The sequence below is a fragment of the Fusarium oxysporum genome, chromosome 12, assembly GCF_000149955.1.
Source record: "Fusarium oxysporum f. sp. lycopersici 4287 chromosome 12, whole genome shotgun sequence".
NCBI lineage: Eukaryota > Fungi > Ascomycota > Sordariomycetes > Hypocreales > Nectriaceae > Fusarium > Fusarium oxysporum.
Window position 1 is genome coordinate 60,508 of NC_030997.1, and position 14,855 is coordinate 75,362.

The following is a 14,855-nucleotide window of genomic DNA, read 5'->3' on the forward strand; positions in this document are numbered from 1 at the left end:
TGAGCAAGTTTATCTGCGGCGATAAGATTATTCCCGACCCCACTATACCTGCTACCACGATGATATAAGCTTAGATGAAGTAGTGCCGTTTGCACCTCTGACTACAAGCAGGTTACTATCTCGTTACAAAAAAATGAAAATGGACATGACTACTTCGACGGGCAGTTCTATGCCCATGTCAACTTCCAGCGCCGGCGCTATGGATATGGAGCAAATGAACATGGTCTTCTTCACTTCTACTAAGACACTCCTCTGGACAAAGTCCTTCGCACCCGAAACGACGGGACAATATGCAGGTGTTTGCATTTTCCTCATTGCCTTCGCCACTATCTTGCGCATGCTGCTTGCTATACGCGTCAACTTTTACGGCATCAGAGATGGCGTCAGGCGGAGGCGCACCAAAGGCCTGCTGGCAGAGCACCGAACTAGTGAGATTGGCCCTCGGCCGTGGAGAGCGAATGAGGCTATGATGCTGGGAGCGATAGATGTCGGTATTGCGGGCGTGAGCTATTTGCTGTAAGTGGTTCTACATACCGTCAGATTACTAAGAGACTGACTAGTGTGTAGGATGCTCGCAGTTATGACCATGAATGTTGGCTATTTCCTTTCGATCTTGGCTGGGGTATTTATCGGAAGTGTTTGCTGTAGCCGCTTTCTGGTTAACTATGGCCTGCATTAGCCAGAACTTTATGTAAAAGGAATTACAAGAGCAATATAATCTTATTAAGATATTCCTAAACTAATATATAGATGCTATAGAAGCCCACGCCTACCTTATTAATGCCACACTTGAGATAAACTTGGTCACCCGGAATTGCACCCATGCCTCCCGTTACCGAAGTCATCACGCCTTGTTTCACAGCCTTATTTATGTCCAAGATGTTTCTACCTTAAACCCTTGTTCGCTATAAGGTGCCCCATGTCTTTGTGCCATATATCTTACCCGTTGTAATCCTCGCGTTCTGTCGAGAAAAGCACCTCAGCGTTCTTCCAGAAGGGCAAGGGACCTCATGAATCATGATTTCTGTGTCCTCAACCTCCCCGTAGATGAGACATTACAGATCAAATGGGTGATGGCGTCATGGCGGCACCTATCGAGGTCGTCGCTTATTATCCAGAACCGAGAACCCCCGGGATGTGTTGAGACCAGACCGGCCGCAATTGAGCGCATCAAGAGAACAGAGCCAAAGCTCAAGGAATACAAGGAAGTGCTAGAGGCCGCCGAAAGAAAACTGAGAAACAATGACAGTGGAGCTACGACTATCGCTGATCTACTGTTGTCGGATGCTGCGAGTGTCTTCCAGGGCCTGGTGAGATATGAAGGCCGCCAACTCTTTGTCAACAATCAGTGGGTGGAAGCTTATTTGAAGCTAATCCGTGGGCATTTCAAGCCCAATGCCTCTACATCCCCATAAAGGACCTGTTGCAAGTTTCTCACTGTGCGAGGGCGGTTGGGTTGGTTCGGTCAAGTTAAAACTCATGTTCAAGACAGCATACTATGGTCTAGGTAACGCACACGCGAAAGTGCCAGTTATACCTCAAGGCTTTAGCCCCCAATGTAGAAACAGCATAGCTCTAACAGCGCTCGATGATTGGGTCCGCATCCTACCATCATAAAATACAACATTAGGCTCACGATTGCATCTTGGGCAGGTGAATTCGGGGTAAGACTAACCAGCTTGCTGCCGAGATACGACCAAGGCACCTTATGCTCCCAAACCCCGCGCATCCAGGCATTCTGATTGGGGCAGTTCTGAAACTGTCCTACCGCATCGGTAGTATAGACGCATGTTGGAGTGTATGACTAAAGAAGTAGTTGGTCAGTCAGTAGCCCAATTCCGGAGCATAAAGGCAGCAAACAGGGCCCCTTACAGTACAGTTCATCGTGAACGCAGTCCCGTCAAAGAATGGCTGATTTCCAGCACAAGCATCAGACCCAAGGAACAAGGCCTCGGGCGTGAGCCAGCCCTTCTGAAGCGTTGTATACCACATCTCGGTGAAACGCCAACCACAATCGTCAACCTTGCCAAATGAGTAAGTGTTCCCATCGTGGACCCAATACTGGTCGCAAGAGTTATTCGAGTCAAGGCCAGTGCAGTTAACAAGCTTATCACCCGTGCTCGAAGCCATCTGAACCGGGTCAGTGCTGTACTGTTTCGTCAAGAAGATGCCGTTTGCTTGTAGCGCGCTGCTGTAGATATAGCTGACCAGATTCTTGTAAATACCATCCATCTGAGCCGTCAAAGAAGTCAGCCCACGCTGTGTAAAGCCTCCCTCTTTCGTGAGCGCAAGGAACTGGGTGACGTTGGCCTGAGCCGTCTTGATAGCCGTACCAAGCGTCCCCTGATAATCTTTGACCTGAATAGACAGTGAAGCCGACAGATCCCCGATCTGCATTGAATCTTGCAGGTAGTTGTTGGAATTCTTGTTGCCGAGCCAGGTGATGATACCACCGCCTTGAGCTGCAAGGCCTTGAATTCCAGCAAGAATCATTTTCGACTGCCAGTTTCCTAAAAGCTCCTTGGTAGCTCCAAACTCGCCGACGGTGGCTCCAAGGATAACAGCAATGAGATTCTTGCTGACCTTTGCCTCCTTGGGTGGGTTCACGGTGTAGACAATATCACCGATCTGGCCAGCTGCCAGGGAGACAGAGTTACTCAGCGCTTGGATATACTGAGTGAAGAACTGGTGAATGGCGTAAATGTTCCAAAGAGCATAGAACTGCTGCTGAGAGTCGAAGTCACCATTGGTGTCAATAGGTGGACATGTATCAACGGTGATTTCATCACAGGTGAGACCGGGATACCTGTTGTTCTTGAGGAAACACTGAGCAAAGCCGAGAGATCCGCAAGAAGCTTCGCTGGTGGCCCACCAGTCTATCAGATACTCTTCAACTTCGAGCTCGACCCAGCATTCTGGAACGAGGGCAGTTGGAGCCTTGGGTGCGCACTTGGGAAGAGATTTGAGGATTGCTGTGGTGTTCTTCTGGGCTAGGGCCTGGAAGACAAGTGTACTTCCCATGAAAAGGGTCGTGAGAAAATTGAAGCGAGCCATGATGAATGATACAGTAGTATCGGGGTTTTCTTTTCAGGAGTGCGACTGAATGATTGAATTGAATTGGTCTGACGATTACTTTTCCTATGGCTGAACGGGCTACCTTTTATGAAATACAAGAGGGCCGCTGAGTTATAATGATGTAAGTGACATAGGCGTTATCACGGATGCCCGGTGTTGTGATTATCCTACTTTGTCATTTTGAGTTTGTTCTAATAACAGGTCATGATCAGGTATAGATAGATGAAGGGTTGTTTAATGTTATTAAAGCTGGTGCACGGACTAATTCACCAGCACGTGGACTTGTACGGTTGTGTTATTTGTGGACTCTTGAAGTCTATTCAATGTGAAACACATACGGCTGAATCGATCACCGAGGCATACCAGATAAAGCGAGTAATAAGCTTAGTATGCAACAAACCTAAAGTCTACATATTTGAATACGCCTGACTCTCTCACCGATCGAAAGTTAGATACTCCGATGATTCCGGTACCTTGTCACGCGGCCAGTTCTTGAGTTGACTTGAGAACCGGCAAGATTTACATAATATATAAATTGCATACTCTGATCAATTGGCATACATAATTGGCTCTCATATCAACTCATTCTACATATCTTACACCTGCCAGTTTTACTAAACCATAACTCAAAGACTTCAGCATCCGCATCATGCGTATTATCAACCCTTCTCTCTGCCTCCTCTCTGCCGCCATGCTTGGCTCTGTCAGAGCCGACCGCGACTGCTGCTACGTCTGGCAAGGCGACGAGGGTATCGTACAGCAACTCCACGTCTCCTGGACCGCAAGCTCTCAAACCGCCACCTGCAAGATAGCAGGTTGGGGAACAGACACCAAATGTTCGGTCGAGACTTCTGTCGTCGACAATGCGTGGCTCAAAGCAAATGCGACAGTCTCCTTCAAGGAGCCCAATGTGTTTCGCTTTTCGTTCGGAATGAACAATAACGACTGCGACTTTCTGGACGAGGATAAAGTTGCTCGCTTTTGGGACTCTTATCTCTTTGCGAGCTTTACGTATTTGACTCAGAAGGATGTTTGCCCGGATGGTGGAGTTTTCTAGGTGTGTGGTTATTTACAGCAGCCAATTTGTACACGGCTAACACCTTTCTAGACTTCATAGCTCCTTCTTGTCAGGTGCACTGCTCACCTGGTCAAGGACTAATCTTTAATAGCCAAGAGCCATTGTTATGAAGATTATTTGGCTATATATAAACCCGAGAGATCTCGCTGTTGAATAGACATTCTACCTTAGAGCATCGCCGAATTAGATGCTGTTTCATTACCAATCCACAGCTCTTGTGCATTGTCCCGAAAGAGCTTGTTCCTCAGCTCTGTTCTGTCGCCTGTCAAGTCAAGTAGATGTGAGGCCCAAGGCTTAATATCCAGCCCCTCAAATCTGGTATGCGGCCAGTCTGAGGCATACACGAGTCGAGACGGCGCTTCTTTGGAGAATTCAAGTATAATAGGATCAAGGTCAGTGTATGATGGCCCCGGAGCTTGGGAAAGACGATAGACGGCGGACACTTTTACCCAAGTGTTACCTCCCTTTAGGAGTCGCAACGTCGAGTCGAATCCAGACAAAGTGTGCGGGTCGAGAGCAGTCCCAGATCCGTTAGACTTTGGGATATCTGGGTGGCCGAGATGGTCGATAACGACTTTGACTCCCAGAGTAGGAATCACGGGCTCAATGGTTGGTATATCCTTCATGGCGATATAAATCTGCAAAACCCAGGAAAAAGGCCGGATTGCATCTGCATACCGCTGCATCATATCTCTGAGCTCTTTGGCTGGCGGTGCATCACCCGTCGACTGAAAGTTCAACCGCACACCACGAACGCCCAGATCGTTCCAATCCTGAAGCTGTGCAACTGATGTGTTGGCCACGTCAAACACAATAACACCGAGGGCTCTGTTCGGCCCGAATGCCTTGAGAGTGTCAATGAGCAAGGTATTGTCATTTCCGTAGACGGACGGCTGAATCAGAACCATGTGTGAGCAGCCGAGCCGAGTTTCTTCGATAGTGGCATCCCAGGCTGTGTATGTACCGAACTCGTATGATCCCGGAAGAGGCGGGAAACGAACTGGGTCCAAGACGTGGAGGTGAGAGTCCCAGGAGCCATTTGGCATTCGGCTGTCTGGCTTGGAGATGCATACATTTGAAGACGAGGTGACTCGAGCCAAGACTTGGGAGATAAACAAACAATTTGCGACAAAGACATGGATCAGCATATTTCCAGGATTGTACGTGGCGAATGTAGCTCAAAGTATATTGAGGTGATGGAGCGGTGACCTCGAGATTCTGAGAACGGCAATGCACGAGGTATTAAATATGCATCAGTCAGCGTAGCAATGACCCGTGTAGATCCATTGTTCCAAGCCCGAGCCGTGGCCCACTGCCGTTAAATAGAGTTGATCTTGGCGGCAGTTATATTTCGCGAAAAACAGTGGGGGATCTCCACGGTAGTTGATGGCGGGGTCTAGATTTGTCTCCCGGCCACTGCAGGGGCAACGGTGCCCATCTGTCAGAATTTCGAGAATACGCCTATAAAATCATGGCACTTTATCATCATCACATTCTGAGCAGTGTCGACATCCCTGCACCTAGAGCGAGCTGCGGCTGCGGCTAATGAGAAACCCAAATCTGACGTCAGGTGGTATGGCAACCTTATGATTTCGCAGCACGGCGGTGATCGCTATGCTTCATTCATAGTGTTAATTACAGTCAGATACCGAGAAGTCGATTTCAACCCAGAACTCAACTCTATAGGTTTTGGAGTTTCGGAAAATAGTCTCTCTTATATCGTGACTTGTGTAATGATGTGCATTACTAGCTAGTAGACCAGGTAGTTTACTTGTTCGAGAGATGTTCGGCCTAGGTTATCGTAGCTGACCGTTTCCTACCCGCGACCCTCCGATTGTGGGGTTACGGGGTCAAGCAGGTGATTGGCCGGATAAGAACAGCTTATCTACTGGTTGAGGACTGACTGTAGCTTCTTTCTCTTCATGCAACGCTAGTACCTTTGTCAGATCAGACTCGGGTACCGCAAGCGAGATGTCTTTGGAATCTTCCAAATCTGGCATAAGATTTCTTGATTACATCTTGGTTCCAGGTGGCGAGCTGACCTGACTAATCTCAATCTAAGGCTGAGCCCAAGAAGATGCATTAATAATTCGCTGGATACAAAAGATCTTTTCTTAGAGACGACTACCCCACATGACTAGTCCAGAAACTGTACGGCACTCTCCGTTAGTTTTCAGCCCTAAATTGCTGACCTCGACCCCATGTGCCGATATAAGAATCCTGCTCGGTAATCACTGACCCTCTGAGACTGCCGTACATCCTCCCTCCTCATGGCGACCAATCAGTCTCCTCCCCTCGTTCCTGCAGGGCCCTTGCTCGTCCCCGTCCAACTGATCCCACGACGAAACGCGCGATCCAAGCAGCGCTTTCATCGCCTCAGCAAGCCCAAAGTCCGCAGTGGTTGCTTGACCTGCAAGACACGTCGCGTCAAGTGTGACGAGGGCAAACCAGCGTGTGCGCGGTGTATTCGCGGAGATTTTGTATGCGATGGCTATGAGACGAAGCCTACAAAGCATGAGACTGTGCTGGTGCCACCATCGCAGGTTGTGCCGATAAAGTTCTTGCCGCTTGCTCCGTCAACGTTGCCTGGGCTCGATGGGCATAGTGTACCGTATCTCGATGCCTTCCGGTATCACGTGGCCCCAGAGCTTTCTGGTAGTTTTTACATGGATTTCTGCGAGGGGACGATTCTTACTGGTGTGCACCAGGATGACTCCATTCGTCAGCTGGTGCTAGCACTTGGCGCCTTAACCCTTGCCATCGCTGATGACGCGCGGGATACACAACAGTCTATTGTCCAATCGAAACCTTCGCCTCTTAAGGTTTGGGGCCCAAGCAGTGTCAAGAACAGAAATCACGCTGCTTCGCTCAAGCATTACCTCAAGGGTGTCCAAGGTCTCCGTGAGCGATTAAAGCTCGACCCAGCGCACGTCTCTGTACGGACCATGACGGTCATGACGATTCTGATGGCCTTGTTTGAGATCTTGCAGGGGAATCATCGGTCGGTGGACAGTATACTGAAAAGTGTGACTGCTCTTCTGAACGAACATCTTGCGCATCAAAGGAGCACAGAAGGCAGTAAGGATGAGATCACGTCGGTTCAACATACATTCCTCTGCTTTTCTATGATGTGTCAATACTCACGACAAATCATATCGGCCATACCGATCTACATGCAGATAAAGACAGTGTCTGCCACAGAACCGCCAGTATTCGGGGTAGACTTACCAAAGTCGCTTCTTGGTCGGTGGAGGTTGTTCAACAGTGCTATGATGGCGTATGTAGGACAGGCCCATGATGTAGTGGCACTGAAAGACACGGAATTCATCAAGTCATTCCATCAACGTGGCCGAATTCTGTATAAACAAGCTTTGTCGTGGGGTGAAGTGATCCGGGCCTATCTTAAGAGTAACCTTGACGAGGAACATCTTCACCGCCTGAAGCTATTGGAGATACACTGCGTCATAGCAGAGATTCACCTAGATTGTATTCTTGTACCATGCGACTTGTCATATGATCGGTACGAGAAGACATTCAAAGCTCTGCTTGACGATTGCACGGCGTGGTTGAAGCAGCAGGTACGCAATGGCGTTCCTCGTCATATCACTCTGGGAGAGGGTATACTGCTTCCTCTGTCGGGTATTGTCCGCCTATGTCGAGTCCACGATGTCCGCATGGAGGCGCTCTATCTCATGCAAAGTGTCACCTGGCAGGAAGGTGCTTGGGATCCTCAATTTCTCGCTCTGGGAGAGCTTGGTACCGTGGTGATGGAGGAGCGGGGGAGGGAAGAGAGTGGGTTTATACCGGCGTCTTCGAGGTGGCTTTGGGTGAGTAACGTGGATGGGGAAAGCGAAGGTGGCGATCCTCATGGCTTCTACGTTTCCAGGTTCTTGGATGAGAATGGACAGCCTGTTATACGTGCGATACCATACGACAGCGCATGGTGGGACGAGGTATGTGCTATTTCAGGTTGTGAGAAGGACCATGCTTCAAGATCAAGAGAGGTGTTTCACCGTGTCAAGGCTAGATAGGTGCACCTAGTGGATTATACAAAATATTAATGTTCGGATAAGTCTGGGAAGTATCTGGGATGCGGATTATGATGGCTGCTTGTATCAAATAACAAAAGACTGTATTTCTCATAACCTTCAGCAGGTATTGTCAAACTTTCAGGCCCACCGTGTTTCAGAGCTTTTGCCAGCTGCTAGTAATTATGGAATGACTGACTTGAGCGACATGTGGTCAGAGGATGAGGAGTCTGTTATCAGAACAAAGGGCAACAAAGTTGTGGTGGAGTGGTGTCACCCTTTTGAGAACCGTTTGGATCGTGAACAGTCCGTCTAGCTGCAAATGGCTGTACTGCCTTCATCAAAGAACATGTCATATTCTGCTCCAATATTAAAAGAACAAAGCCGCCGTGTTTTTAAGAAATGCAGGGTTCCAAGTGACAGGTAGTTAAAATATAATTATTTATAGACCTTCTGCATTAAAGTATTTTGCTTCTTTATCTTTTTACAATCACCGCGGCATATCTACACCCGTTCATCCATCCCTCTTCTATACTTCCCTTTACTAAAGTCTATTGAACGACTTACAAAATGTCAACTCACCACTATCTCAATCCCATCACCGCGGCTCAACGCTTTATGCCATATGAGCTTGGACGTCAGTTCCAGCGCTTCCACGACGACCATCCCGAGCTGCTTACCATGCTCACAGAAGAGGACTGGCGTTGGATTATCGAAGTATACTCAAAGACAAAACCTCAGCCGGGCGAGGAACGACACCCTGATGAGTGGACTGGTAGCACAGAGTCAATAAGTAGTGTGCTGCCCCGTTGGCGTAGGTTTATGAGAGCTAAACATCCCTATACGGGTTTTATGATCGAACACTCCACGACTGGTAGACGCGCAAGATGCAAGGATAAGCGGTGCCGGATTCCCGGGAGGAACCCGGACGATGATTCTAAGCCTGAAGGACAGGATGTAGATCAGGAGGAAACCACCGAGATGAATTAGAACGCTGGGAATGACGACACATATGAAGTTGACTCTGAAGGGGAGGGAGTGGATCAGTAGGAAAGTTCCAAAACGGATTATCAAGCTGAGCGGCACATCGACTACAACTCCAGCTCTGAGCAAGAGGGCATTGACTACGGCTATTCCGCGAGCGAATGGTGGAGATTGCCGCCAGGAACTGTCAGCATAATGATGCAGCTATCGAAACTGGCATCTCAGGGTTCAGATTATAAGAAGGACCATGGTCTTTCGAGAGGGGCGATTTATTATTCTGAGCTTTTTAAGATAGATAGAGAATAGAATATTGGAATTCTGTGTTCACGGCCACATATCAGGCATATCTGTTGTGAAAAGCTTATTGACCTCGGGCTAATGGTACAAAGAATTACCCTTCCTATGTGAACTATCTTGGCCCAACGTATATGTAATTCAATGCATCAGGTCCCCCATCCTCCTTCAAACCTGCTCAAGCCGAGTACCATACAAAGTCTCGTCCTCAAAGATCAAAGTAACAAATATTAGTACGGTATTTATTCCCCGAGTGCGTCAGGAAAGATCGTCCACACGTCAAAGTCTGCGACTTTCCATTAAGAACACTCCCTTTGACCGTAAGACTCTGACCACTACCAGACTGAATCTGAAAGGCAAGCGCGTCGCCGAATCTCAGCGTCTGAGGACATCCAAACCGCTGACAGAAGTTTCTCAGCTCTGCATTGGGGCACTCATCTCCTCCACTCATGCCAGTGGGACTCTTGGTAGAGCCGTCGGCTCCTGTGGCGAGTGCCCAAGGACCGCAGCCGATGCCGGGGATGTTGCCGCCGATGGGGGGTACGATGGTTGAGAAGTAGCCGATTTCGAGGTTGATTTTTGCTGCGTCTGCGGCGGTGGCTGCGAGGGCCATGATGGCGGCGAGACTGGAGAAATGCATGATGGAGGTTCTGCAGATTATGAGCTTTGAATCTTGCTATGCGAGTAGAATGACAGACAATGGGATTCTTTGGAAGAATGACTGAAAGTGCTAGGTGGATAGAGCTGGTGTTGAGTGTAAGAAATCCAACGTCTCATGGGCTTGCAACGGCCTTTTTATAGCCGTCTGGGTCTCTGCAGTGTCTATATCTGCTCTTGTTGTCGATTCAACGGACGGAATGGGCCGAGCTGAGGCGGCCGACTGGGCATCATGCCAAGCTTCAAAAACACATAATGAGACACGTCCCCGAAGTGTAGAGCATCGCATATTCTGCAAAAGGTCCACTTTGGAGACTACACGACCCATTATGGAGAACTGCTCAATTGGCTACTTCCGCACCTTTAGACCTCTGATCGCACCTTCAACTGGGTGGTTCTGAGATTGCTATCATGCTGGAGGTTGAAAGAGCTCCACGGTGGCGGTCTAGAGAGACTAAAGCATCTGGCTGACAACCAAGATATCAATAAAGTCTTTTTAATAATATTAATATGATCCAGATAGAAGAGAGGGTCAATTTCACGGTTTACACCGCTGACTCACCTGCACTGTCAGCATTTGACACGGTTATGTAATGATGCCAAGCCTCGGCTCGGCTCGATGCATCTCAAGAATCCAATAATAAAGGAAATACTAGAAGAAAAAGAGGGACTCGGAACAATTCAGCATGTCTCTTCAGCGGGAACTTCAGCCTATAATTTATTATCCCGGTGATAGATGTTCTGGACCAATCTCATATCACAGCAGGTCCACTCCAAAGCTCTGCCTAACAGCCTATTCACTGACTCTTCTACATACCTCCGCCTTTTCAGCATCTTGTGTCCAAGCCGCAACAAATCTTCAGCTACTTTACAATCACTCAATCAGGTAGATCTAGTGCCAACGCAGCAGCGATGCCAGTTGCGCAACCTCCTTCAGATGGCTTGGTAACACGCGTCATTTGCGTTTTCAGGACTCCTCCTCGTGATCTTTTGTGCCATATCCCTCAAAGCTTCGGGCTTCATATGGTTATACATGCCACTATCTATATTCCCTGGCTGCATGGCAAAGGAGCGAAGTCTCTTATATACATAGCGCTTGTTGGGCGCCACCGAGATGAGGACTTGCACCCCTTTCGATTGAGTATATCGCCTCGGGGCTAATACTGTTCAAGTGAGGGTCGTCAAAAGTTGGCTTTGTGTACTTGATACCAAGACTCGAAACGTTGACGACTCTTGGGAGGACGAGGTCAATAGCAGAGGGATAAGCATGCTTGCGAGGAGAAAGTGAGAGAGATGGTTGATAGCAAAGTACCTCTTAAATTCATCCGGCATGAGGATAAGCATTACACCAGCGTTGTTGAATAGCGCCTCGATCGTCTCTGTCGGCGAAGATGGCTGCAGCAGACTCACGATCGCTAGCTATGGATCCTAGATCTGTTTCAACGAACTTAGTATTTATCGAAGCATTGACGTTATAGTTTTTCCAATTTTCTCATAGCGCCATAATTATTTATTGAGAATTCCTTTCCCGACAAGCCAACGACCTGAAGAGAGGCTCAGATGCGTAACCGTGCGTACACTAAACAGCGCTAAGTTCCTTAGTGGCCGGATCTAACGCCAGAGCCGCAATACTAAGGCTCTGAGATTTGTGGGTTCATTCGGACTTGGATCATAATCCATTATCTAATTTAAAACGTCAGCTAATATTGCTACAGGCTACTCGAAAAGAGCATAGCTACCAAGCTTAAGAACGAGCCTAAACCTTACTAACGTTAGAGTCAAGTTAACTCCGGATCGCATGGGAAAAGGCGCAGTACAATGACGTCACATAGTTCATTCCATGAATCCAGCCTTTCTTATCAAGATTCGACATTAACACCTGTTATCGTTCCTTATGTCATTTAGGCTTACTGTGCTGCCAGTTCGGCGACTCGGCGTCTTGGAAAGACCTCGGCATCTCGCCATAGCTTTATCCATTTGTAATCATCAGCTTACTGTAGCATCGAATATTCAAGAAGTAATCAAGTCGCTCTGTATTTAAGACCGCAGAATCTCAGGTTCAGGTCAGTTAATATCAGCAACAGTATCTCCATTCGAACTCTCATCATTCAAAATCACCGCGCAATCGCAAAACACCTACTTCAACCATCTTGCATATCCTCTAATGGCGACCTCAACACCTATTCCCATCCTCACTATTTCCCTTGCTCGTTATCTCCACGGGTACGGAGCAGCCGAAAGTCTGGCAGAACAATGGTCCGAGACCAAAGTCCCTGCTTCGACATCATCCCGCTTCGCCAACATCGGGTTTGACCTTGACGCCCAGGGCGCCAACCTCGGCGAGCTTGAGTCGCAGCTGAAAGAGAGGGAGTGGAGTGGAATCATCGTCGGATGGTGCTCTCGTGGTAACATTGAGTTCACTGAGCTATTCGAATCGGTCGTTACGATCTGTGTCGACTACATCGTTGAAAGGAAGAAGGGGGATGTTTCGCAGAAGGAACCGAAGCTGATCTTTTGTCGTGGGCCGGATGATTTCGTCAACGCGACGGTGCGCAATTTTCCCAATTAAGATTAAGAGATTAGAGTAGTCCTTGGTTTCAATCACCTCGTCAATTCGAATTGCCAGAAGATAAGATTATTAAGAACAGTGGCAACTGGTTTTATTAGATTAAGTTTACCATGTGCTGCCTGTATAAGCTCTAATTGCAGAGACCCAATCACAATCCCCTCACTACAGCAGGCTTGAGCCTGTTCGTCTTCCGTAGTATAGTGGTCAGTATGCAAGCTTGTCACGCTTGAGACCCGGGTTCAATTCCCGGCGGGAGAGATCCAGCCACCTGCGATACGCGGGTTTCCTTTTTCCATTTTTTGCCAATTAGAACCCTTCTCATGAATTGCAACGCTTATGATTTGTTTTTATCCTACTGCAAAGGACCCCAGGGTTGATAATGTCCGAAAACAAGAAGTAAGCGGTAGATGTATGGCTCGCCATTGCCAATACTCCACCCGCAAAACCACAGCAGCCGCTTCGTCTCATCATTCTTCAAACCTCCCTTATGACCATCAAATGAATAGTTCCAAGTAGAAGGCTCAATCCCATCTCTGGCCACTGAAATAGTCCCTCTAGCTTGTCCATCTTGACTTGTCGTCGATAACTTCATGGCGGTGAGAACATCGCTTCCGCCATTGGCCCAGAGTCCGGTGATCATCTCTCCCGTCTTCAACTCCAATGTCTTTTGCTGGTAGCCACTCTTTGCACCACGTATATCGGCTTTCTGATCGCCGTACCAGAGTTCAATGCCATCGAGCCTATCGCCCGCGTGAAGAATGACTGTTGTAATAGGACCCTGCTTTCTGAACAAATCTTCATGGTCAAAGTAACAGACATTATAGCCTATCGACAAGTTGGCACCATCGCCCATCCAGCCTGGGTAATCCATCATCAGCCGTCGCACTGTGGTGTCAGTGATCTGGCCTTCGTCCACATGCGCAGAGTTTTCGGATCTTAAATCTGCATGGGGAGTTGGAAAGTACAAAGGCCAGGAGAAGGAGGGACTGAGGAGTGCTTCGACTTGTGCCTTGTAGCCGGTGTCAACCCAAGTCTGGAACTGCTTTCGCCGACACTGGAACTTGTATTTCCCAAGTGGCGACATGTCGTCCCACTTGAAGAGCTCATCAACCTTTCGAAGGGGATTCTTGAGGCTGACCGCGTTGGCGTTGAAATACCCAGCATCCTTCTCGTGCCATTCTTCTTTAATTTGATCCTTGTGATATTTGAGACACTCGGCGACAATCTGGTTGCGGGCGGTCAGGTATTTCTTGGCCGCATCTTCAAGGTCCTTCTTATGTTTTGCAGCTTGGTGATCCTCGTGTCCGTAGATCTGGCTATAAAACAGATGCTGTTCTCGTAGCACGGTCAACTGTCGCGTCCCGACAGAGACAAAGTATGCAAGGTTATCGCAGGGCGTTTTGTCATCAAAGTAGAACGGCTGATCATGTGATAGGGCCGTTACAAGAGACGTGAAATATTGTCCCTTCTCAACGCTGCCTGGTTCCTGATCAAGGTAATCTCTCATGACTTTGTGAAGTCCCTCAGTCATCTTACGCATATAAATTGTGTTATTTTTGTTTATTAAGTCGGTCGCGACGACTTTAACCTTGTCTTCAATGTCCTCCCAGACAAGGCCTTTATTTTCTGGGTCAGGCCATAACGCTGAAAGAAGACCGGAGAGTAAACCTCCCGCGACAGGAACAAACTTGATACCTGCTCCAGTCGTGAATTTTAGTGCTTTGTTGACATTTTTGCCGTTAAAGGTGTCGTTGAAGATATTGTTGTACTGTAGCGAATTTCCCCCGATTGATTGGTCGGGAAAGGTAGCGGCATGAATGCCAGTCAACCTGGTGAACAAATCGCCGACGACGGCGGTGACTGCATCAACGAGGTCTTCGGGCTTGCTCATGGTAAATATGGAGCCAGCGGTCTGAGGGGACTGGTGCTCCGATGGAAAACTATAGGAAGAGCTAATAGAGGAACGTAAATAAATGAGGAGAGACCCCGTTTTCACAGATATCACCTACAGTTAGAAGTAAGATAAGTTAGATTGCGGGGTATAGTGTTCACTAATTATTTTAATTCAATTTTCTTGTCTCAGTTGAAGGTCTAGATCTAAAAGTTATGCCGCCAGTCAATATCTTGCCTATACGGAGTAGCCAGAGTCTAGATCTTGTCTTTCGCCGCT

The 14,855-nt window shown here is 48.1% G+C and overlaps 10 protein-coding genes and 1 non-coding gene across 11 annotated transcripts; 7 read left to right on the forward strand and 4 right to left on the reverse strand.

The window, feature by feature from the left end:
* The first annotated feature begins 68 nt into the window (after nucleotides 1-68).
* Nucleotides 69-833, forward strand: FOXG_13082 (uncharacterized protein). The gene is made up of 2 exons (XM_018393026.1): nucleotides 69-516; nucleotides 568-833. The coding sequence occupies exons 1-2, from the start codon at nucleotides 134-136 to the stop codon at nucleotides 677-679; spliced, it is 495 nt and encodes a 164-aa protein (XP_018252207.1). The 5' UTR covers nucleotides 69-133; the 3' UTR covers nucleotides 680-833.
* Nucleotides 834-1,010: 177 nt separating this feature from the next.
* On the forward strand, nucleotides 1,011-1,415 carry FOXG_21067 (uncharacterized protein; the record flags this gene model as incomplete). The annotated part of the gene is made up of 1 exon (XM_018401415.1): nucleotides 1,011-1,415. One exon carries the CDS (start codon nucleotides 1,011-1,013, stop codon nucleotides 1,413-1,415), a length of 405 nt encoding a protein of 134 aa, XP_018252208.1.
* A 160-nt stretch (nucleotides 1,416-1,575) lies between these two features.
* FOXG_13083 (uncharacterized protein) lies at nucleotides 1,576-3,054 on the reverse strand (the record flags this gene model as incomplete). Its single annotated transcript, XM_018393027.1, has 3 exons — nucleotides 1,576-1,605; nucleotides 1,676-1,804; nucleotides 1,873-3,054. The coding sequence occupies 3 exons, from the start codon at nucleotides 3,052-3,054 to the stop codon at nucleotides 1,576-1,578; spliced, it is 1,341 nt and encodes a 446-aa protein (XP_018252209.1).
* A 444-nt stretch (nucleotides 3,055-3,498) lies between these two features.
* FOXG_13084 (uncharacterized protein) lies at nucleotides 3,499-4,132 on the forward strand (the record flags this gene model as incomplete). The annotated part of the gene is made up of 1 exon (XM_018393028.1): nucleotides 3,499-4,132. Exon 1 carries the CDS (start codon nucleotides 3,725-3,727, stop codon nucleotides 4,130-4,132), a length of 408 nt encoding a protein of 135 aa, XP_018252210.1. The 5' UTR covers nucleotides 3,499-3,724.
* A 118-nt stretch (nucleotides 4,133-4,250) lies between these two features.
* On the reverse strand, nucleotides 4,251-5,447 carry FOXG_13085 (uncharacterized protein). Its single transcript, XM_018393029.1, has one exon. It carries the CDS (start codon nucleotides 5,299-5,301, stop codon nucleotides 4,321-4,323), a length of 981 nt encoding a protein of 326 aa, XP_018252211.1. The 5' UTR covers nucleotides 5,302-5,447; the 3' UTR covers nucleotides 4,251-4,320.
* A 906-nt stretch (nucleotides 5,448-6,353) lies between these two features.
* On the forward strand, nucleotides 6,354-8,326 carry FOXG_13086 (uncharacterized protein). The gene has a single exon (XM_018393030.1). The coding sequence runs from the start codon at nucleotides 6,424-6,426 to the stop codon at nucleotides 8,182-8,184; it is 1,761 nt and encodes a 586-aa protein (XP_018252212.1). The 5' UTR covers nucleotides 6,354-6,423; the 3' UTR covers nucleotides 8,185-8,326.
* A 425-nt stretch (nucleotides 8,327-8,751) lies between these two features.
* On the forward strand, nucleotides 8,752-9,361 carry FOXG_13087 (uncharacterized protein; the record flags this gene model as incomplete). Its single annotated transcript, XM_018393031.1, has 2 exons — nucleotides 8,752-9,138; nucleotides 9,200-9,361. 2 exons carry the CDS (start codon nucleotides 8,752-8,754, stop codon nucleotides 9,359-9,361), a joined length of 549 nt encoding a protein of 182 aa, XP_018252213.1.
* A 124-nt stretch (nucleotides 9,362-9,485) lies between these two features.
* Nucleotides 9,486-10,215, reverse strand: FOXG_13088 (uncharacterized protein). Its single transcript, XM_018393032.1, has one exon. The coding sequence runs from the start codon at nucleotides 10,097-10,099 to the stop codon at nucleotides 9,668-9,670; it is 432 nt and encodes a 143-aa protein (XP_018252214.1). The 5' UTR covers nucleotides 10,100-10,215; the 3' UTR covers nucleotides 9,486-9,667.
* Nucleotides 10,216-12,022: 1,807 nt separating this feature from the next.
* FOXG_13089 (uncharacterized protein) lies at nucleotides 12,023-12,863 on the forward strand. The gene has a single exon (XM_018393033.1). The coding sequence runs from the start codon at nucleotides 12,281-12,283 to the stop codon at nucleotides 12,683-12,685; it is 405 nt and encodes a 134-aa protein (XP_018252215.1). The 5' UTR covers nucleotides 12,023-12,280; the 3' UTR covers nucleotides 12,686-12,863.
* An 8-nt stretch (nucleotides 12,864-12,871) lies between these two features.
* On the forward strand, nucleotides 12,872-12,943 carry FOXG_21068. Its single transcript has one exon. It is a non-coding gene; the product is annotated as a tRNA-Asp (tRNA).
* Nucleotides 12,944-13,037: 94 nt separating this feature from the next.
* FOXG_13090 (uncharacterized protein) lies at nucleotides 13,038-14,576 on the reverse strand (the record flags this gene model as incomplete). Its single annotated transcript, XM_018393034.1, has 1 exon — nucleotides 13,038-14,576. The coding sequence occupies one exon, from the start codon at nucleotides 14,574-14,576 to the stop codon at nucleotides 13,038-13,040; it is 1,539 nt and encodes a 512-aa protein (XP_018252216.1).
* Nucleotides 14,577-14,855: the final 279 nt, after the last annotated feature.